This window comes from Antennarius striatus, chromosome 5 (assembly GCF_040054535.1).
Source record: "Antennarius striatus isolate MH-2024 chromosome 5, ASM4005453v1, whole genome shotgun sequence".
Taxonomy (NCBI): domain Eukaryota; kingdom Metazoa; phylum Chordata; class Actinopteri; order Lophiiformes; family Antennariidae; genus Antennarius; species Antennarius striatus.
This window is the reverse complement of record NC_090780.1, coordinates 21,833,381-21,856,693: the sequence shown is the minus strand read 5'-3', so window position 1 is coordinate 21,856,693 and position 23,313 is coordinate 21,833,381. Positions and strand designations below refer to the sequence as shown.

General features: G+C 42.4%; 1 protein-coding gene across 5 annotated transcripts in view; it reads left to right on the top strand.

Moving 5' to 3' along the window:
• Positions 1-23,313, top strand: part of frmd4ba (FERM domain containing 4Ba) — a 36,298-nt gene that overhangs the window by 11,102 nt on the left and 1,883 nt on the right. The window contains exons 1-23 of one of the 5 annotated variants that reach the window (XM_068314883.1): positions 1,910-2,086; positions 5,167-5,232; positions 5,399-5,493; positions 5,676-5,768; positions 6,086-6,170; positions 7,193-7,249; positions 7,596-7,618; positions 11,298-11,381; positions 11,948-12,013; positions 12,840-12,897; positions 13,657-13,743; positions 17,733-17,809; positions 18,303-18,441; positions 19,324-19,465; positions 19,549-19,682; positions 19,765-19,881; positions 20,217-20,445; positions 20,595-20,651; positions 20,739-20,874; positions 21,460-21,624; positions 21,753-22,525; positions 22,612-22,750; positions 23,026-23,240. In XM_068314883.1, coding sequence (XP_068170984.1) covers positions 1,925-2,086; positions 5,167-5,232; positions 5,399-5,493; positions 5,676-5,768; positions 6,086-6,170; positions 7,193-7,249; positions 7,596-7,618; positions 11,298-11,381; positions 11,948-12,013; positions 12,840-12,897; positions 13,657-13,743; positions 17,733-17,809; positions 18,303-18,441; positions 19,324-19,465; positions 19,549-19,682; positions 19,765-19,881; positions 20,217-20,445; positions 20,595-20,651; positions 20,739-20,874; positions 21,460-21,624; positions 21,753-22,525; positions 22,612-22,750; positions 23,026-23,240 — 3,199 coding nt within the window. In that variant the 5' untranslated portion in view covers positions 1,910-1,924. Of the gene's footprint in view, positions 1-1,909; positions 2,087-5,166; positions 5,233-5,398; positions 5,494-5,675; positions 5,769-6,085; positions 6,171-7,192; positions 7,250-7,595; positions 7,619-11,297; positions 11,382-11,947; positions 12,014-12,839; positions 12,898-13,656; positions 13,744-17,732; positions 17,810-18,302; positions 18,442-19,323; positions 19,466-19,548; positions 19,683-19,764; positions 19,882-20,216; positions 20,446-20,594; positions 20,652-20,738; positions 20,875-21,459; positions 21,625-21,752; positions 22,526-22,611; positions 22,751-23,025; positions 23,251-23,313 lie in introns of those variants that run through there. The other 4 variants (XM_068314882.1, XM_068314885.1, XM_068314884.1 and 1 more) reach the window with 4 other exon arrangements.

The following is a 23,313-nucleotide window of genomic DNA, read 5'->3' as shown; positions in this document are numbered from 1 at the left end:
TTCCATATGTTGTTGTCGTGTAACGCTTATGTCAATGTAATACGCCTGACCCCAGCGCACAGACAGAAAGCATAACTCTAAATCTTTCACCACTCCATGATTCAGCACATACTTTTCTTCCAGCTGTTGTTTTATTGTAGAATTTTAAAAGAAGCGATGCTGCTGTTCTATCGTTTGGTTGTCTTGGTCTGTGTCGATGTTCCTGCATCTTGAGCATCAACATTGTTTGGTTCGTCCATTAAAAGCAGATTAAATGCTGCAATGAGTGATGTTGGCTTTGCCCGGGTCGCTGCTGGTTGCCTGGCAACCTCATTTTTGACAATGGTTGTTAATTTACTGCCCAGTACACACTATTAATTAGTGGGTTTTAGAAGTGTTTAAATCTTGGACGTTACTCTGCAGACAAGGTAAGCCAAGCTTCTATTGACTATCGTTTATTTTTATTTTTATTTTTATATCTCATCAGCTATGATGCTTGTAAAGAGCTTAGCACAACACATGGAACAACACATGGTTTCTTAGAGAATTGCACATGCTCACACTTTAAAAAAAAAAATGCTACAGCTGCCAGCCACTGCTCAGCACTGGTGGTTCACTGCCTCCAGAGGCATTGGTAATTGATTTCTAACGTGTATGCTTTTGAGCTGATTTACACCCACATGCATAACTGCATGCAATAAAGCAATTAGATGCATGGCTGATCAAGACGTCGCTTAAGCTTTTTTTAAATTATTATTATTATTTGCTTGTGTAGTGTAGTGTGACTGAGCATTGATCCCTTTACTGGAAGCTAAGTGGAACGCTGACTCCACCGATTCCACACTTCATGAAGCTGAAAACAGCTTCTTCTTTTTTTTTTCTTGCCATGTTTTTGAAAATTATTAATATAAAAAGTCAAGAACAAAATTTTCTGTCTCTCAGCTCAAGCCCACATCTCTCTTCAGTGTAATTAATAAAAAGTACAGAGGCCACTGTGTGCCTGCTCTGATCCACTTATGGCCATCATGCTCAGTGAAACAGCTGACTGTGAACGCAGCATTCTTGGAAACTGGGGTCACATAAACAAACAGCAGGATATTGTTTCCAGATGAAACTCGACTAGTAATCGCTAGGAGCTGCTTCATCTCTCTTTTTTTGGAGGGGGGGTTGATTTTCTTGATGTTGCCAGACTTATTTATCTGAGTCAGGTGTTCTACACAGCATGTGTACAACACTTACTCATTAATTGTTCCTATACAGAGGTCAGAAGTCCTTTTCCTTTCCCCTGAAGTTTCACTTTTATTTCTAACATCCCTGCTGATCCAAACAGGACATTTTTTTGTGTGTGTAGCTTTCCTGCAGAATATGATGGGTGGAGATGTCTGGTCTCGCCAGGAAGCAGTTCCAGACAACGTGACTGTTCCCGCACCACTATTCAGACAATGAAAGTAAACAATAAAAACAAGTTCCACGCTTAGAAATGTTCCAGAGGAGCATATTTTGCTGAAAATGGACATTTTGTAATAGAAAATTCACAGATGGAGCCACCGCTATAATTTTATGACTGAAGGCTTTCCATGTATGTTTCTATGAGACGAGACGTGTCTTCTGCAGGCAGGGTCCTTGTGGTTCTGTCCTTCCCTTTCTTTTCACTCTATGAGGCCATGTTTTGGACCGGGGCCCAGGACCAAGCCTGAAGCACAACGCTCTGCTCCATCCTCTCCAGAGCACTGACTCTTACTGACATTACATCAGCTGGGGTGTGTGTGTTGGGGGGAGGTTGACAGTAGAATAAGTGTGTGTGCTGGAGCAGATGATCCATTCAGCTTGCTGCTCTGAAGCACAACAAAGTGGTCTGCAGATCCACGTTTCCTATGGTTCTGCAAGAGTGAGGTGTCAGCGTTGCAGGCAGAATCTGTCCGTCAAGGAGAGGAGGCGGTCGGCCATGGCGGTACGCATCGTGCATAGAATGGAAGACCTGGTGGCGTCGGGTAGCCAGTTCGTCTGGAGCCTGGCACACCAGACCTTAAGGAGGTGGTACAATCACGGGCTGATGCCATGCAGACGCTTCCTAGAAACCTGGTTCAGGTTTGGAAAATGCTATCAGGTATGACAGCACCTTGAGCTTCTGCAGCATTCATCAATTCTGTTAAAAGTAAGAAGGGATTAAATAGAGCAGATTGGTTTTGCTTTGCCAGTGTAGCAGGGATTATTTTCTTGAGTTTAATCTGGAAGAGTGATTTTCTAAGTGAATTTTCTAGGTGAATAGGGGTAGTTTTTTCCTCATCTGGCTCATTAAGGTATGCATGTGTTTATTTGTGTCAACGTCAGGAGCCACATGCTGTCTCAAGTGAGTCATAAAGTCTGTTTTTTAACAAGGGTCTTTCTCCCAGTGCATATGGCAGCCATTAGAAAGCAGCATGACCTGCTATTTGATCTCACTGTCTGGCTCAAGAGAGGAACTTTGAAAGTTGTCTTTGAAAAGTGTTCCTGGAACACCTGAACATTATCTGTGGGGTTAACTACCTCAACTTCAAAGTGGTCAGGTTCCTCTTTTTTCCTTTTGTTCAGCATACTGACTTTTGAAAATGTCTTTTCCATCAGATATCACCGTGGGCTTCCAGCTCTTCCAAAACACTTACCAGTAGTTACTGATAATAATTCATCAATTCAGTGATCAATTGTGTATTATATTTAGTTGCATTCATAGAAAAATTGTATTTTGAAGTGCAAAAGCATGAAAAGCCTGGGGAATTTAAAAAAAGAAAAAAAAGAAGATAATGATAAAAGCAACACCTGACACTCTTTAAACAAGATCTGAGTTTCTGTCATTGACTTTAAAAGACTTTTCAAAAGTAACACAAATATTAATTCATTTGACTTTTTAGTCACAAATTGGGATACTAAACTTGTAAAGTTGGGTCAGGTCAAATTTTATCTGCTTAATATACTTTTAATATCTATATACATATATTATTCATATAAAACAATCACAAAATTTCTTTGTAAAATCATAAGCCGTAATAAATAAAAGGGAAATATTAAAGTACAACATTATCAGTTGCTTTTGGGTGTAAATATTCAATTTCTTCTCTGCTTGTAGTCACTTATTAGTGAAGTGTTGAGTTGTAGATGTATAGTTAGAGCTGCTGGGTGGGCCCAGCTCTGTTTGAGCAGGTCAGTGTGGCTTGAGGGGGTCATGTGAAGACAGCCCTATCATAGCTCTCCGACCCTAATTACAGGGCTGCAGGAGGGACAATGACCTCCCAGGAATGGTCGTGACCTTTTTTTCAGGACCTCTGAAGCTCAGGTCCCGTCCTCTCTTTAGCACTTTGTAAATGTGACAGTGAATATTCACCAGCAGATTCACAAGGAGTTTTTTTTTTTTAATGTGTGTTATTTCTGTTTTACAATTTATTAAAGGGGTCATGAATAGACAATAATAGAGGAGTGATGTGCATGAATCTAAAAAGAAATGGCCGCCTGTGTGGCTGAACTCAGACTGTAAACTAAAGGCCTTTGTTTATTTCGTCTTGTTGTGGTCGCTGCCCTGCAACAACGGGGTTTTGATAGTCAGGCTCTTGACAGAATTTTGTCTTGGACACTCACAACAATTCATGAAAGGGCTTTTATATTGTACATGTTTATTCTCAATTAATTTATTGGTCTATGGAATTTTAAAAAAGAAAGGAGGTACGAATTCCATTTAGGTAAACTTCTGAGGTTCTTGATTTTTCTTATTTTGCCAGTTTCCAAAGATTCTAACCTCAACTAGACCTCTAAGATATGGCGCTTCAATAGAAATTAGACAGTAGAAGGAGTGTGAACGGCTTTGAATTTGTAGTTAGAGTAACATCAACTTACTGTGACTGCAAATTAAACCCTCTGTTTGAGAAGCAGAGCTGAACCCACAGAAATCTCACTGAGGTTTAGGGCGTTGACAAAACAGCAAAGTGGAAAAGCAGTTATAGATTGTAAAATTTTTAGAAGAAGGTTTGTTGTGGTACAGAGAACAATCGGTTTTGGTGGACTGCAGTTTAACACCACATCATCCGACGTTGGTCGTCAATATGACCCTCACTTTCCACTCGACGGGACAGGCGAGGCGTCTGTCACACATTTGTTGGCAGTAAACAGCATCCTGATTCTTTAATGTACGATAAAACAGAGGGCTCACAGAATAGTGGAAAAGGACAACATTTTCTTTATTGCATTAGCTTTATTTCTGGTAATTACTTTTCCAAACTCTAAAAACATATTTGGATTTATTACAGTTACTGTACATAGAATTTCAATGAAAGAATTTAACAGCTGGCTACTTTTTCTTTATGAAAATGTAAAAAGAAAAGAAAAAGTCCAGATAAAAGTATTTGACTTTAGATCAATAAAAGATGACACTTGCATAAGGTTTAAACTATGTTGATGGAGCAAAATAAATGACGTTCTGTCACCGCCCTCCATTCCCCTCGAGTGTATAGTTATGTATTATTGTAGTGTATTTTCATTTCAGCAGTACTCAAATGGATTACCTCACTTCATTTGAATCATTACAAAGGAGTTTCAGTATTTAAAAATAACCGAATTTGCAGTGAATGCTGCTGACTTCTCCATATCCATCACCACACAATATTACATCTACTTCTACTGTGTTTCTTCTGTACAGAAAGATAGTTCTGCTGACAGCAGAAGTCATCTCCCAACCATTTATCTTAGACAATACGATTCAATTAAAATATTTACAGGTCTTCATTGTCTTTTGTTTTGATTTTGTTTAATAACAGAAGAATATGTGAAATATTGAAATTTCAGGAATTTTCAGATTAGCAAAAGCAAAAGAAACTCTGTTTAAGGCTACACTTATATAAAAGCAGGTTTGTTGCTGAACTATCATCGCTGCACCTTTTTACACTTCAAAACAAATAAGGATGATGAATTTGTAATGCATTTGATGCCCTGAAGTTTTAGTCTCATGTGGACACTTGCCCAGTTGCTCACCTATTCTTTCAGTACAAAGACAAACATAACACTGAGGTGAGTCAGTTTCAATAAGACAAAGAGAAGCAGCTATTGTATGGCTAAAACAGAGGAAGTGTTAGCAGACCGTAAGTGAAGATAGAGAAGTGGAGATAGAGTGACTAAGCTCTCTTGCAGGAATTGCCAGGTCTCATGGTATCTGTCTTCCCCCAGATGACCGAGGGTCGTCAGTGCCAGGTTCACCTCCTGGATGGCAGGAAGCTGGAGCTGCTGGTTCAGGTAGCAGATATTTTCTATCCCAAATCATCCTGAAAAAACTTCATCTTATCTCCCATGTCATGTCTTAGTTTTAGGTCAAATGGTCTGTTAAGAGTTTTGCATCTTTTTTAGTGAATTGCTTTATTTTCCACTTTAATTGCTGTTTTATTTGATTTAAACCCTCCAGCCCAAGTTGTTGGCCCGTGAGCTGTTAGATTTGGTGTCATCACATTTTAACCTAAAAGAGAAAGAGTACTTTGGATTGTGCTTCATAGATGACACGTAAGTACATGTGATGACAAATAAGTGCAATGTCTTGGTGTGTGATTGTATTACAGTTTATTGTAGGTATTGGTTGATTAAGAACCATTAATTATTTACAGAAGTCTTATGAAGAGGGAGAGAAAAGACAAATTATAATAGAAGTATTCCAGTTTGTGATTTATTCTTTCAACCTTGCTCAGTGGACAGAATAACTGGCTCCAGCTGGATCGTAAAGTCCTTGATCACAACTTCTCCAAAGCTTCAGGCCCTTTGGAACTGAAGTTCCTTGTGAGGTAAGAGCAAATGTGGAATACTGCTGTGCTTTATTGGGTTCGTCAACTAATTCTAATGTTTGAATCTCCCTATGTTTTACATACTGTATGAACATAGTAGTGAATAAAAGAGGCCTATTTCATTGCACTGAGAGTGAGACCTCCACAACCTCCAGACGTGTTCCTGACCAGTAGATGGCAATGAAGGAATGCAGTTCAAGTCCTGCTACATCACTTTAAAATCACAACACACTGACGGTCTGCTGCGAGAGAAACTTGCAGACTTAAAAAAAATCTTCAAAAGTTTTATACTGACTCTGACCCAAAATTCTTCACAGGTTCTACATCGAGAGGATTACCTTCTTGAAAGAGAACACGACAGTGGAGCTATTCTTCCTCAACGCTAAATCTCTAGTGTTTAATGTAAGTGTTTTTAAGTATAATTTTGTCAAAATATAGAATATGCCTGATCTATTTATCTAACAACATTCCTGATGTTTACTGCATTCACCATCAGAAATATATCAGGTTAATCTGTTTTGTTGTTAAATGATCAATATGTTGTATATACTGTACTGTATATTGTTGTCATAATGAGTCTGTATTGTACATGACCAACAAAAGCAGTACTGCAACTGTTCATTGCTTATTTAAAAGTATTTTAATGATATTTCTTCTGACTTACAGCATTATTTCCATGACTTACACGCTGTCTTATATATCTCTGCCACATCAGTGCTATAATATTTCATTCATAGCTTGCTATTTATTAAGAAAATCTGTATGTATATTTGCTTTCTAAAGCAATGCACATCCGTGAATATTGTCATTCAAACAAACCCCTTAAAACTAATTTCGTAAACATTTGTATTCCATAAAATGCAATTTTGCAAATCGTTTTAAGGTTTTAAGCTAAATTCCAAAATACATTCATTGAAGTGTGTCTGTTAACAAACTAAATTGTGGTGGATTGAAAGTTAGTTGCGATACACGGATTGTCCCGTTTTCGGACCGTAAAAGGAGCACGTGAATGCAGCATGTGATCACTGCGGTGCCGTTTTGTTTTTTTTCGCAGGGAGCGCAGACTCGTCTCCATGGGAGACGGGGACTCTTGAACCTGCTTCGGACCGTACCACTTTAAAGAGGGACAGCAGTTTAAGAAATCGCATTTTATATGGACTTTTACCTACCATACTGTGATTTGTCTCATATATATAAGGAGTTGTTATGTCTGGCACTAAAAACTAATCGTAAATACACTTCAGAGACAGTTTAAACACCCTTTGTATCTGCACGCCAGTGGTTCAGTCGGTAACGGTGGGACCGAGGTACGGGAAGATTTTCTCTCAAGTCAAGTGTGTCGGACAGGCAGCACTTTGTTTGTGCGTGTGTTTTGACAGAACCTGCTATTTTTTTTCTTCTTCTTTTTGCTATTTTCACTTCAGGAAACCATCGAAGTGGAGAGTGAAAATGTTTTCAAATTAGCGGCGTTCGCATTGCAGGTAAGAAGGACTTGGCCGCAGGCTTTCTAGACGGAATTTAGTGACCGTTGACTGTGAATGAGGACAGTCGGGACGGGCTCATTTGAAAACATTGGACTCATGTGATTGCTTTGGATGGCCCGATTGAAAGAAAACAAACCTTTTAGATTAATAGTGACAAATAAATCGATGTAAACTGTGAAGTCAATGAGAAGTAAAAATCTATTCATATTAAATATATTGACCATTAATAGTGTAATGTCACCTGAAGTGCAGGTATACTAGCTAGCATTAGCATATTTGGTTTTGCAGCTTTTCATTATCCTTTCACTAACTTCATCATTTCTCTTTTTGTTCCTTTTTTAAGGAGGCCAAAGGAGATTTCACCGGGTAAGAATTTATCAAAACTATAAACACTGAATCGTTAAATAATATATATGGAGAAAAGTAATTTAGCCTTTCATTTAAACCATGAATGGACATAACCCTTCTTTGGAAGAATGAACTGTTATTATATTTATGTAGTGAATAGTTGAGTACATATATCTATGGATGCATAGTTTTGTCTATTGAAAATTTGTAAATATTAGCTATTTATATTCGTGTATAAATATACTGTACATGTGTATCTATGAATTTATAATGAAGTAGTATCAGCATTTGTCTTCAGTATCCCCTAAGTGTGTTCGCTTCATCTAACAGGGTTTGGTTTGTAGTGCTCATTGATGATATCTGTGTATAGTAAGTTAATGTTCAACTTGACTCACTCAGATTTCGTTTCAAGGTGGACTTCCCTCGGTTAATAATTGCCTCTATTCTGTTCTTGTGACATTGAACTGAACCCCTGCTGACCTACTGCCATTTACATCTTCCAACCCTTTAAAAATGACAGCATTTGCTGTTTGGTAGACCGAGAAAGTAGATCAATAGTTCTTATAGTTTAACTAAAACTACAAACACAGTCCTTTGTCACGTGGGATTACACCACCTTTAATAATGTCTCACATAAGTGATAAATAAAGCTCAAGTGACACTTGTACAAACACATGAACATTGTGTACACAATCTGGTTAATGACACAAATGGGACACTGTAAAAAAAACAAGAACTTCATGGTCTGTTCTCTGGTGGCGATACAGTTTTCAGAGCAGTTTGTGCTTTGTCAGATCAACTGCAGATGAATTCAATGTTGTTGTTTTTTTCTGCAAGTAATAGGAGTGAAGAGCATTGGTTGTGGTTAGTTAGTACCCACCCTGGGTGACTGACTGATCAGGTTGAAGCAGCACAACCTGCGTTATCTCTGAAGGCCTTTATGTCCATTATGTGAGCACAAAGATTTTTGCTTTGTAAGGATTTGTACACACACTGCTTGAATGGCAATCCATACAATGCTGAAAATGCAGTTCGATCGCTTGTCAAACCATTTCTTTTGTTCCCTCACAAAAATGAAAAACACTTGGCTGCATTCGCTCTCACTCTTTAAACAGCACATTATTTCCAAGAATGACTGACCTGGTAAATGTTAACTGTTGTTTATTGCAGCTGAAGTACAGATTTTCTGCCTCGGGGGTTGTGATTTCAAACTTCTTTGCTCTGGAGTTCTGTGTCCAGGCTGAACTCTCTGCACATGTGGGTGTTGGGATGGGCTATAGACTTGACTCTGAAAGCACAATGTAAGACAACCTGCCAACAAATCTGGCACAATCTGCTCAGTGGGAGTCTGTCCAATTTTTACTTGTGCTCTGACGAGTCTTCCATTATGCATATGATTTTATTTATATAGCTGCATGACAAAATTAGTATTTTTCCTTATATAGTAGCTATAAAGTAGCTGATACTGAACAATAACTGTCCCCAGCTCTAAACTGCATCATTTACACTGATGCATCCCACACCTCCTTGTTGCAGCTTTTATCATTTTTATCTGCAGTCTCCTCAATCTCTTTTTCTTTGAGAGAACATGCCTGGTAAATCCCCTCTTAAAGCGTATAATATAAGTGTGTCTCCACTACACTGGAACAGTAAAGGGCCCTGGAGCAGTCAGATTAGCTGTGGAGGAGTTAGCGAGACATCCTCCTCCTACAACCAGCTGCCTTAAGAGGGATGAGCCAGACCCGCTGTCCAATGGTAGCCAAGAGGGCGTCAGGAGAGCACCGTGCAGTCGTGTTATTATGGTTGTGTGGGCCAAGCCCCATGCTGTGCGTTGACTTAATGTTCCATCAGGTTTCACATTGTGCTTGTATCAAAATTCCTATTGCCCTGTCAGTACTGCATGGTTATTGCGATGGTTATCACCCCCTGCAGCTTTGATGCACAACCGTTCCTCTTGGTTGCTTGATGAAATGTATCTTTAAAGACGTTGCAAAACACTGAATTGATTGAAGTTGTGCAATGTAGCTTTTTTTCCCCATTTCTATAAATGTGATCAAGTTAAGTTAAGATCAAAATTTAATTAACACAGTCTCATTTATGTTCCACTTGCACCCATTTTAACCAGAATGATAACCAGACCTTTAGTCCACAGTTCCATTTGCAGGTGTAGCCTGTTGTCAGTGATTCATTCACAGCAACAGGCTCACTCTCATTGCGCTGTCTGTGCAGTCACCACATCTCAGTCTTGTGGAAAAGCTGACACATGAGTATTATCTCTCCCACACTTGGTAGACTCCACCAGGTTGGGCTGCGCTGGGCGTAGGAATTGCCCCCACGCTGTAGGCTGCGGGGAGATAACCAACGTAGTAATGAATTCCAGATTGCTGACAGGGCTGCGTGGCTGTGGAGTAGATCACCCTGACAACGCCAGACCCCAGTTCCCCCATAAAATGTATGCCATCAAACATGCGGCAAAGTGCCTTGGCAGCAAAACCCAGTCAACCTCAGAGAGGTAGCTACAGGGAGGAGTGATTCAAGTGCCTTTGCCCTTGCAGCTCACCGTTGTTGGGGTGGGTTTTTTTTGTTTAGTAAACTGGTTTACCTAAACGGATTATTATGATTCAGTCCCACCATTTCAGTAGCAGTTAGCATTATTGATGCTCTCATAATCAACTTAAAGGTCAAACAGCCACTGGCCAGATATAATCAAATATGTTCTTTTGATATTTTAAGAATGTTGTTAAGGAACAGTCCAACTTGCACGTTTGAGTTCTGTCACGAGAGACGGCAGCCTGTTATGTAAAGGCATCGGGGCTCCTACAATACTTCTCAACATGAGGAGAGGCTGCCAAGTGCTTGTGAATGGCTTTTGTTTGGGTCTCCAGTGGACTGACCCACCAAGCCCAAGCCCTTTTCTTTCAGTAGAAACCGTAGACCCTGTGCGCTCCCTCCTGCAGGATGTTGCAGTGACTCATAGTCGGATGACATTGATCCTTAAAGATGACAATGGTCTCAGTTTTTTTGTGACATCAAGAGGAGGTGTGGTATAACTGCTGCATGTAACGCAGTTGATTGTTGGAAAATCTGTGAGGGAGGAATCCGTATGAAACAGTTACTCTACCACTAATGGAATAATTATGGTGCGAGTTGCCTTTTTACACCTGCATGGAATAGCTTTGATCATTTTGAAACGATTTCTCACAAAGTCTTTTAAAAGGTTCCCTAAGAAGTAAAGACAGGGTACGTGAATTTGTAAATTATACTTGGTGAGACATCTCAAGTTTAGTCTTGGCAAGCATTACTCCTCCTTACAGATAAGAGAGGTGAAAACTATCCTGACTCTGCACCTTTTTTAAAGGTCTGCACACATGAATCATTCCTGTCACGCCTGAAGATGAAAAATCAAACCTCTGTTAAAGTACAAACATGTGGAGAAATCCCCTCCAAACAGTTTTACTCTTTTCTTATGCAAACAGCCAACTTAAATGTACTTATTCACATGCTGGCGCGGAGCAGGGTATTTAAGATGCAAAATTTTCATATCTGAGTTATTGGACCGTGATACTGTGTTTCATCAATCATCAGTATAATCTTGGAGCCTCGTTGCCTCTCCTCCAACTCTACAGCATAAATAGATAAAAGACTTTTTTCCTGTTTGCTAAATTTGCTCTTTCAAAGGTTTCTATCTTCTTTCCAGGGCTGAAACGACCAGATTAGACCTGAAGCTACTTCCACTTTTGCCCACCAGAGTATTAAGGGAGCATCCATCTCTTAATTACTGGTAAGCTATACGAGCCTCTGAAGTCTCTGAAAACAAACCACCAAATGCATGAGGATCGACGCAATGGGATCGCAGCCCGTCAAATTTTAGGTTTAAAAATAACTCAGAGAATTTTTTTTTGTCTGCTGGGTTGAATAATTAATGCCTGAATTGTTATAATTATGTTTGGTCATTAGCCTTGAGAGAGCTCACCAAGGTGCTGACACTCACTTGCTTGTCTGAAGCATTGCTGTATGTCTCTGGCAGCTGAAGCAGAAAAATAACTTTAATATCGAAGTTTTAAATTACAGTCTTATTGTGTCAGAGCACTTCTGTCTCTTTCAGCCCGTTAAACATGTGAGTTTACAGTTTCTCTGCACTATTACAAAGTATGATTACAGCCGAGGTGCAGGGGAGGTTGATGAAGGCCATCTTTCAGGCCAGTAGGCCAGACTGCATTTTCTGCATGAGAAAACAGATTGTGGGTCAGTAAATGGGGCCTCTCACAATCCCCGTGTGTGTGTGTGTGTGTCCTAGAATGTGCAGCTCTTTATGGATTATTCATTAAATGTTATATCTATTCGCAGCGAGGACAAGGTGATTGAACGTTACAAGAAACTGAAGGGGCTGACCAGAGGACAGGCCATCGTCCAGTAAGTTGAATTTATGATGAAAACTGGTTTCAGTTTGGCAGATTAACTCGTGTTCCTTATACACTGCTGCAATTCTTCACATAGTTCTCAGGCTTTCCAATATAACATGGTATTTATGCAGATTATATAATAAATAGTGGATAGTTTCTAAGTGTCTGAGTGAATCAAACTTCCTTTGTCATATTTTATGATGTTAGCAGTTTGAATAAAAATCAAACAAAATCCTCAAAGTTCATAAAATGCTTCCAAGCTGGTAATTTGACATCTTTATTGAGCGTCAGAGAACTTTATTAATTTATCATAATAGTTTTGTAGATGGTTATAATGGTTAAATTGGTCTAATATTTGTAATTCTTAAATTGTTCCTAGATTTTTGTTCTTTTTGTTTTTATTTGTCCTAAATGAGAGAAAAAATGAAAATCAGGGTTTAACTTTAACAAAACACATTCCTAATTTGAACACTTTTAAACTTGTAATTCCACCAGGATCAGTTAGAAGTTGTCAACCAAGACAAACAGAATCAGAATTGCTGTCACTCTTGCATATGAAGCTTCATACGGGACAGTTCTTCTATGGGACAGGCTCTCTGATCCACCGCGTGTCTTTTACTCTTGCATGATTGGTGCCCTTGAACTGATCAATGCGCTGTCTCTTTCTCTATGTCACAGCCCTGCAACAAATCAATCAGCTCGCCGCTGCAAACGACAGCGGCTCTCAATAACTGTAGCTTAAGTATCATCTGTTGTCAAAGAGCCGCCGGGTTGGCAGTGATGAAGCGCAGTTGAAGTGGCGAAAAGCCCGTTAACCTGTTCCCCTCTCTCTGAAGGTATCTGGCTCTGGTGGAGTCCCTGCCGACATATGGAGTTCATTATTATCCAGTGAAGGTAACCACACTGCCCCAGGCATCGGGAAGCTTAACCCCGAACAAGCTACTGTTGACACGCTCTCTGCATGTCTTTTTCTACCTCTAATCAAACACCTTTAATATTTTGCTGGAGTGTATGGAATCTGGCCCTCAAAGATGGAAGAGTAGATTATCAATTAATAAATTCCCAGTTTATTTGCTTTATTCTAACAGCCATCTGTGCAGCTTGAACTTTACTTAAGAAGCCAGAAATGTCAGGAGTTTTGCGGTTTTCATTGAGACCGCCTTTAATGGAGCATGGAGTAAAAACAATGAGCAACTTTTTAAGTTCCCGTCAATCGATATGCATCTTAGTTTCAAGTAGCCTTCCACAAAAAGCGGTCATAATTAGCAGAATGAACCTTAAATGTTCTGGCAGCGTTAAGTCGAAAACCCAGTAAAACTGCTGCAGGATGTGTTCATTTTAGCATGTCCAAATGATTCCTCCATCTCACCTCACTTTTACTTTCATCCTGTAACTTTCCTGACCGACCCCTTATTAATTCAAGGTGTCTGGGGGAGATCAAACAGTAACGTTAAAATGACTGAGTCAGTCTCGCAAAGCTTTTCATGTATTTGATCTCTACTTATGTTGCTATTGCTGTGAGCCTAGTGGTGTGATTTCTTCTTTTTTTTTTAAAAAAAAAAGCAAAAAAAACAAAAAACTCCCAACAACACCCACCCATAAAGCTAGCTCTAATGAATGGTGTGGCGACGTGTGTGTCTGCTTTTCTTGCAGGACAAGCAAGAAATTCCGTGGTGGCTGGGCGTCAGCTACAAAGGCATCGGCCAATACGACCTGCAGGATAAACTGAAGCCCAGAAAGGTGGGTTGAACTTTTTACTGCGTCCTTTAAATAGAGTTTCCTTATCTCATATCCAAGCTTGATGCGTGTCACTGAAATCAAAGTTTTTTCGTGGTTTTCTTCCAATGAGACGACACTTTGTTGCTATGGAAGTTATTTGCTATTGATCCCCACTGACTTCCTAGTTGAAAACACATCCGTTGTTTCTGTGCCTCTTGTCATCTGGTTAATCATCTATCCACATTGTAGTGAAGACCCTGGTTCCCATGCTGGTCAGCAGGAAGAGGAAGACAGATTGGGAAAATATTTTGGAGTTTTTGCCGTGGCAGGTCAAGGCTGTGTTTTTCTGTGTTTCTTCAAACATACCTTATGGTGGATGTTAAGCTACTGGTCTCGAGAGTTCCCATCAGGCCACTTGTTTTGGATCTTAATCACAAAATGTGTTTCTTCTGAGCAGATGTTAAATTTGTTCTTATTTTTATTTTCCATGTGTAATTCGATCGCCTCCCAGCCAAGCCTTCCTCCCAGCCTGTCTGATAAGACTCGTCATAGCCCTTGTTATGTCGCAGGAACCTGTTGACATAGCAGGGTGTGCTGTTACGCCGAGGCACAAATGTTTCTCCCCGACCCACTTAGTGGGAAGCAGCGAGCCTCGGGGACTCAGATGGCGCTCTGCCAGCAAGTCGGGTGGGTGTTGGCAGTTTGGGGGACGGCGATGAGGGTGAAGGGGGTAGTGGGCTACTCAAATTCCTCCACACAAGAAGGGGACGGTCACAGGGGGTTTCTGTTGTGGAAAAAAAAAGTTGGCTTTACTAGTGACCTTTTGCTTGCTTGTATTGTTGTCTGGTCTCCTCCAGCCTTTAACGGAGGCTCTATATCTGGAGGATGTGGCTCCATCGGCCCGCCTCGGTTAACAGCCTCTGTATTCAAGGGAAGCTGTCTCTCCTTACCCTCTCAGCAGGCTGCATTTATTATGGTAATGCATGTGTGTGTGTGTGTGTGTGTGTGTGTGTCTGTGTGTGTGTGTGCGTGTTTCTGTGTGTTTGAAAGCCTATGCTGCCTGCTGTGTGTAACTGTAAGGGTACATTGAATACACTTACTGTATATTACCATAATGTGTGGATGAAGTGTGTTTCAGCACAGAATGTTGGAGAAAAGTAAGAATGTGGGGTTTTATTTATTCATTCTTTTATTTTAGAGGAGATAGTTTTCAATATGACAGAAATAGATTCCACTCCTGCCTGATGTGTGTCCAGAACATGATGGGATGGGAGCAGATGGCGAGCCAACCCTTCTTTCTTGAATTAAACCAGGAGGCTGCTCTGCCCCTCTTCCTTAATAAGTGTCACCCCCCCCATCCCTCCCCTCCACCCCTCCCCAGTGGGTAACAGGACACTGTATAAGACCACATGCTGCTTCACATATATGATGAGCCAGCACCACCTAAATAAATCTTGGGTTTATTACAGTTGATGGTGTCAGCCTTGCTGTCATAATGAAAGGATGGAAAGAATTGGAAGAATTGGGAAGGGTCTGGTGGAGAGTGGGGGGTTTTAACGTGGCATGAAAAAAAAAACAAGACACATCCTGTCGTCTGTCTTTTCACTTGGATTAAACTCATCCCTTCCTGAATCGAAACAGGATGAAGTTCCTTCCTGTCTTCTTTATATCGTCAGGCTTTGACTTCCTCAAGCAATGCATCACATTGTGAAATTATACACAAATGCCATCCGACCGGAGCCATTACACAACATCTTACATGGGACGGCGAGATATTATTCCACGGTGTGAGTCAGGGCTTTTGACACTTTTTCATCCAAGTAAGATGTCATGGGCTTGTGGCCTCGGGGGGGTGCATCAGTTTGTTGTGAGTATGAGTTAAAATGTGGAAAGCCCGTTCACATCTGAAACCTCAGATGTTTCTACATCACTTCCTCCTGAGAAGGTAATGTTTGGCAAATTAAAGGTAGATATAAATACTAAAAAATCAAATGCAGGAATTCCTCAAATTAGAAATCGATGAGTCACTTTTTCAGAAGTTTTTTTTTCTTTCTTTTTGGACCGCTTCCTCTTTACGACAGCTCCAGGAACTCGTGTGATTGTGGAGATTGAGGTGTGTCACGTCTTTGAAATATTTGCCATGGCTTTGGCAGCAGTCACGGGGGTGGGGGTGTGTGGGGGGGGTGAGTGCTGGCGGTTTCGTCTGCACGCCGTCATTCAGGTGTGGCGTTTCTCTAATGGGAGCAGTGATCAGAGAAAGTGTCTCTTTTTTTTTTTACTGCCCAAATCTTTGGTGTCTGTGTTAATGAATGCAAATGAACTCAGGGGGTGCTAATTATCTCGTGGTCACCTTTACAATGGGGAAGAGGTTTTTTTTCTTTTTTCGAAGCCCTCTGCCATTTGTTCCCATTGTTCATTCAGTGCCACTGCATAACACTGGCAGACTAGAATTAATCTGTGAGAAGCTGGGGAAGACATTTACATTAATTCCTTTACTGATTAAATTTCTGAAGGTTTGTGGATTAAATGAGCACCTTGAACCTCGACGGTTTCCCACTACCTGGTTTTAAAATCGCAGTCCATGAGGTTTATTTTGCCTAATGATTAATGATGAAACCATGGTAACTATTTCAATGTGGTTACAGTAGATTTGGCAATGCAAGTTTGAGGGGTGTCTCACCGTGACGGAACAGGGAACCTCTGCGGAAGCGGAGCGACTAGAGCTCGTCTGGGACCGATCGCTTGTCATTCAGGGATCGATGGAATGATAAGTGAGACCGAGTGCCTTCAAAAGCTAAAGCTTTTGTGCAACCTGCTCGTCTGGTCCGACTGTGAAAGAAGTGAGCCGCGGTGGGAGAGGAGGGTAGGGGGGGTGGGGAGGAAGATGTACAGAGCAGCGCAATGCCTGGAAGGTAGCGAGGTATCTGTGATGTCAGCAGAGGGGCGGTGATGAGGGGGCGTGGCCAGTGGTTCTATGCTGAAACTCTTGCAACACCTATCTGGCTCCAGACAGACAAGAGGGAGTATTGTTCAGGGAAGTTCTAGCCCTGTGGGAAACGCAAAGTCAAAAGGAATTGAATACAAAACCCCAGAGAGTTCAGCTGGGACTTTTAAGCCGGTAAGCCTCCTCGTTGTGTTCGTGTGTTATCTGTTTAGTCAAAAGGGGATTTAATGTCATATTCTCCTCGTGCTCCTGTAAATATTGTCTGTAAATGTCCTTGATCCCTATCGTAGATACATGTACTCTGTGGGAAGGAACGCACACGATATAAAATGTTTCATTCTCAGAAGAACAAATATTTTTTGTCCTTGTTGATATGGAGATTTATTAGCTGAGTGTGACTTCTTATCCTGGACACAATTTATCACTGTGGGTACAGGATGTTTGTGTATTTTCTAAGCGGCTGACTTCTCAGTTGTTATCGTTTGAATCAAACGGACGTCGCGGACGTCAGTCCCGCCGTTTGTGGCGTCTTCCTACTGACAAGAGAGTGTGGGAGAGTCGTTCATACGCAAGTGGCTCCAAATCTGTTTAGCGAGCCCATTATCAGCCCAGCAGATGTTTCATTCTGACAGACTGAAGTCCTGCCTCCTCCACAGGGGGAATGAAATGAAAAGCGAACCTGCTGCCTGGAAACATATTGCTCCTTGCAATTGCAGCAGTGTTATAGATGCTCCTGGTTGAAGCCAAAACCTGCTCCTGACCGGCAATCGCCTTTTCAGCTTCAGCCGTTCTGTTATCTCTGCTAATGCTGCAACTTTATCACAAAAAAAAAAAAAATCTTTAAAATTATTTCCTTCTGGACTACCAAAAGGAGTGTTGTGTTGTCTACCTGCCAAGACTGAGCTCCCGGCCTTTCTGAGTAAACCGATGCAGTTATGTGTTTTAGCCTCAGTGACATCAGCTGATTTATCTGCATACGTGATGTAAATCAACACGTAACCCATCATGTAATCCTGTGTCTTCCTGTGTGTTTAACTCGTGATCCTTCCTTCCTCTGTCTCTGCAGTTGTTTCAGTGGAAGCAGTTGGAGAACTTGTATTTCCGGGAGAAGAAATTTGCCGTGGAAGTGAACGACCCGCACAGGTCAGAGAGGGCAGACTACTTCGTCCAGCTTAGCTGCTTTTTATAGGACCTTTAGCTCTTTCTGAAGTGTTCCCATATTAGTTGCCTTATCTACACTTCACACAGTAAAGGGCGTCTGCAGCTGGTGTGCCATTTTCAGCAGCAATGAAATAAGTATTTTGCTGTTGTTCAAGGGACACGTTTTTAATGTGTGGTTGTTATATTATCTTTATTTCTCACCAAGGCTTTAAATGGCCCTCACAGCTCCTAAAGCTGTCAGGAAATCCCATCATTTATCAAATAATCACCTCTTTATTAGAACACAAACAGCCACCATATTCATTTGAATTTATAAAGATCATAAAAGTGAATAAATGAACACACACACACACATTTGACTCTATTTTTGAGTTTTAAAGTCTCTATCTTCCACCTACTGTATAGTTTATTTTTGAAACAGTTAAACTGACTTGTTTCCTGTCACATTTCTGGGCGGTCGTCTCATCATCTACAGGAGGACAGTGACCAAGCGAACATTCGGACAGACTGGCCTGGTTATCCACACGTGGTATGCCAGCCACTCTTTGATTAAAACCATCTGGGTGATGGCCATTAGTCAGCACCAGTTCTACCTGGACAGGAAGCAGAGCCAAGTGAGTGTCTCTTTTCTCGTCAGTGACTCACTTCATCCATGTTTCCTCCTAGCAAAGCTGTTGGTAGAAACAGTGTAATACTGCTTGTATGATCCATGTCCCATGGTTTTGATTTGTAAAAATAGATTAACAACAGGCTATTAGATGCCTCAAGATCAAAAATTCCCATGCTGCTCATCCTTTTGTTGGAACGTCTTTGTATCTTTGATCGGAAAGGAATGGAACTGCGTTTTGTCATAGTGATTGTAAATATGCCTTGTTCTGTTTTGTGTGCAACATGTTCAGCTCTAAACCAGTGGCTAAACACTGCATGTGTTTAGTTTGGAAGGGATACATGTGTTTTGTCACTGCATTGCTAAAAATAAACAGGCACTGCATATTTTTTCATTAAAATTGTCAGGGTTTTTTTTCTTCAAGCTTGACACAAGACAACGAAAGAAAAGATACTCAATACTGCTCTCAGTTCTATGACAGAAAAAGAGAAGAAAAACAGCCCGAGGCAAAAAAAACTGTTCCATTGAAAACACCCACATATTTGATCATCTTAATAACTGCCGCCTTTGTTGAAAATTGATTGGATCAGAATCATTGAACTGGTATCCAAACAGGGTAGAAATAATTATATTAAAAACAGTCGGGGACCCTGAATTGTTGTTGACAGACATCCGATTGCCATGAAGTGATCCATTCACTGAGTATCAAGGCTGTTGCACCCCATCAGAGATGTGTGAGGGTGGATATGGATGGGTATGTGTGGCTGTGGTCAGATGAGATCATATTATGTGTCAGTCATCTACGGGGAACAGAGCCTTGCTGATTGATGAGAGCGGGGCCTCATCCTTGACTCGGTTCCTTTCTAACTGTCTCTTTCCTTCACGATAGTCGAAAATGACCACAACGAGGAGTACATGCGATATTGCCATGGACCTCACGGAGATCTGCGCTCCGCGGATCACAAAACTATCCAGCATCGAGGGCAAGGACCCACTCATCATGGCCAGCAATGGAAGCCTCATCTCTGCAGGTATGCAGGGAGTCAGTTCAAGCGTTAATATCTTAATAATCTGTCTTTTAAATTGTAGTTAATCAGATGTCTGTCTGTTCCAGGCTCGACCGACTCTGAGGTCAGCGAGGAACAAAAGAAAGAAAAGGTGGCAGAGTTGAAAAAGAAAGAAAGGGACCTTCAAGACACTTTGACACAGAAGCTCAATGAGCTAAAGAAGATCTGCATGAGAGAAGCTGTGAGTGTATCTGTCTCACTCTGTCATTTTTCAATGGCATCCCCGAGCTTTGCTGACTTCATTCTCTTGATTTCATGTACAGGAGCTCACAGGCCGGTTGCCTAAAGAGTATCCTTTGGCTACCGGCGAGAAACCTCCTCAAGTACGACGCCGTGTTGGGGCAGCTTTCAAACTGGATGACCTTTTCCCCTATGACGAGGTTGGTCTCACCATTGCTGTGTTGAGTTTTTGTCAGCTCATATAATTTAAATGTGATAAAGAGTTCATCAGTCAGAGAAAGCAATTGGTTAGTATGTTTGGTGGGTGGATGACTGATGGATAAAAGCAGAGTCGGGTGAACTTAACGTCAACTTTGTGACCCAACAGCCCTTCATTCCTCTTACAAAAATCTGAAATCTTCCCTTCTGATCTTTTTCCGTAATTCGCTGAAAGAGAGTTCTTACATGATGATGTTTGTTTACCTAGTGATCCTTTACAAATGGTAGAGTATGGATTTGAAAATGTGAAATTCAGACAATAGATCTGTTATTATAGGACCCGCATCTTCAGAATCTGGAGAGCAGGTTCGCGCTGCAGCAGAAGATCGTGGAAGCGGCCATCAAGTTATCCAACGAAGAAGACCTTTGCAAGACGGTGAAGAAAAAGAGGAGAAACAACTGCTTGGATGCCATGAGGAAGCTGGAGGAGATCGAAAAAGAAATCAACGCCTACAGGATCAAGAACGGAAAGACGCCCACTCAGAGAGCCTCGCTGATCTTAGCAGGTAGTTTTTCATCAACAGCTGCTGTGAAAAAACTCAACATGTTGTGTTTAACTTGCGTGTCAAAGCTTGAAAGGACAACTGAGAGGATGAGTGAGATGAACGTAAAATAAAGGGAGTCACTGAGAGCTTTTTCTCTCGTCTGTCATCAGATGATGTCAACCCGTCAGAACTTAGCTCCCTGTCCGACAGTCTCACTCTGGATGACGGTAAGCGAATCGACAGGCGCACTCCTTCACCCTTCATTGAACTTGCATTTTTCAATTTCGACCAAACATTGGCTTTGATGGTTCCAGATGACGAGCTGGTTTCCCAGAGGCAGCGGTCCAGATCCGTTCAGTATTCCCCACGGCCGCACCATGCCGACACTCTGGACATCCACTACAACAGAGAACGACGGTCGTCTGACAACAACCAGCAGGCGGACGTCAGGTAAACATGCCTGAACTGACACCCCTTAAAAATAAAATCTAGTGTGTGTCTGGTAGTTGTTGCTGTAGAGAACCAAAGCACAGAGCCAGTACAGACCTGCAGTAGACGTGGAGCCGCATTCCTGTCAGTCACTCCTCCCCTCTCCAACAATCTCCCTCTTATCAACCCAACACACCAGCTTTAAAAATAGACAGAAATGAACGTGTTGCTGCCTGTGATGGAGTCCCAACTGGAGAGAGGGGACAAGAAGGGAAACAGGAAGCGGGAAACTTTGCTTAATTGATAGTTTCTTCGTGGGTGTTTACCAAATCATGAGGCTGAGGTTTCATTCTCACCTTCAGAGAGTTCTATCCATTTTTAACAGCTATAATACTTGGTGTTGCATGAAAATAAAAGATCAGTTAAATATGTAATAGCGCCCATTCAGGTGTAAGTGATGAGTTAAATGCTGCGTTTGAGCTCAGTTAGGGTAATTTCTCCTTTAGTTTTAAGAGAAAGTGAGAGGCTAGAGACACTCATTTCTATAAACTGCTTTACTGTAAAGAGACGAATGCCCTGAAACCGTAGGTCTAATCTGTGTTCCAGATTAAATTACGGCCAAGGTCCAGAATCCCTCCACTACAGTCACCGTGATGCCTTATCGAGCCACAGCAGCCCTTTCAAAGCGGCTTCCAGACAGCCACGTGACGCCCGCAGCATGCCCCCGACTCCTCTCCTCACCCGCAACGCCTACAGCAGCACGCAGCTCAGGTAAGGCCCCCGAGATGTCTCCTTTTTTTTTTTTTCCCCTCTCTTGGATAATCTGACTCATCAGCAGCTCAAGGTGAGCTTTGATGTACCTGAGTCAAAAACGCAAGAATCGCTTTACAATTTCACAGACCGGAGGATGGGCCACAACATTTCCGCCAACGCAGCGGCAGTCTGGAGTCCCAGTCTCAGTACCTGACGGAGGCGGAGCCCCCTGCGCAGACGTTCACCTTCTGCCCGGCGCGACGCAGCAACAGCATCGAGGTCCTGGACGACGGCTCGTCCTACACCAGCCAATCCAGCGTGGAGTACAGCGCCCCCGGCAACCACAACCACAATCACAACCACAGACGCAGAGCACGCGGCCGCCACCAGAAAGACTTGTACGCAAACACCGGAAGCATGCCCAACCTGGCTCAGGCGGACCCCCGCAGCCACGCCTACCAGCCCCGGACCAGGCCTACCACCACAGCCTACTACGTCACAGGCTACCCCCCCTATGCCGCGCCGGAGCCTTACTCTAATGGAGTTTACATGTACGACAATGAGATGGAGGGACACTACAATGTCAACCCTCACTACCAACAGACCCTAGCACCTTATCACGGCCACAATATGCACGGTCACTACGGTAACGACGAGGTAGACGGCATGTCGCAGCACCCGTACGCCACGCTACGGCCGCCAAGAAGTCGCCCGCCGCCCCAGAGTAACGAGCAGGTCAGCAAGAATATCCAGAAGGCTCTGGTGGCGGAACACCTGAGAGGCTGGTACCATCGCAACGCCGCGCATAAGCAGGCGCCGTACGGCTACGACTACGACAGGGGCTCCCAGCAGAACCTGGGCTACCAGACCATGCCCGGGCCCTACGGCTACAACAACAGGAACACCTCCTACTCCTCAGGTGAGACCCCTGCTTCATCTGTTGCTAACCAAAGTGTATTATGTGATGCAGATCGTTTGTTGACTCTCGTTTGTTTTTTTTCCCAGTGTCCTTAGCGTCCACTGGAAACTGGCACGGTCACATCAGCGGCGGCGGTGGTAGCATGTTTGAATACGACATGCCTGTTCACGTGCCGCAGTCCTTCACCTACACTGCAGCCCCCTTCAGCCACCCCACCCACAGCAGGTGAGAAAAAAAAAAAAAAACAGCTTCAGCTTCTTGTTGGCCCCCTGATCCTCCTGACCCCCAGAGCTCAGCGCTCGTGTCTGATTACCTGGGCTGGACGCTAACAGACAATAGGAGCTGCACATATCTTGGTTTTGTTATTCCGTGAGCTGTGGGTAGCCGTTGTTTTATATTTTCTTCACCCGTCTGTTTTCACACGGCGGACTGGTTCCGTCTCAGCGCTCAGGATTGGTTCTGCTGTCCTCCTTAACTACTGGCCCCCTGCTTTCTTGTAGATATGGCACCTCCCAACTTTTTAAAGGCTCTTGGCACAGCCCTGATGGCCAGAGGCGCTGTGCCTTTTTCCCTGCTAGCTCTTCCTCCTCCACCTCTTCTTTTCCCACCTCCTCCTCCTCCTCCCCTGGCTGTCGGGTCAGGCAGACGTCCTCCAGCCCCGCGTGGTCGGTTTCCTCCAGAGGGCAAAGGCTCAGTAAGATGTCCTTTTTGAAAGGTAGCTCATAGTAAGTAAGACAGCAACAGCCGGAGCCTGTGCGTTTTTTTTTTTTTGCTTTCTCCATTCCGTC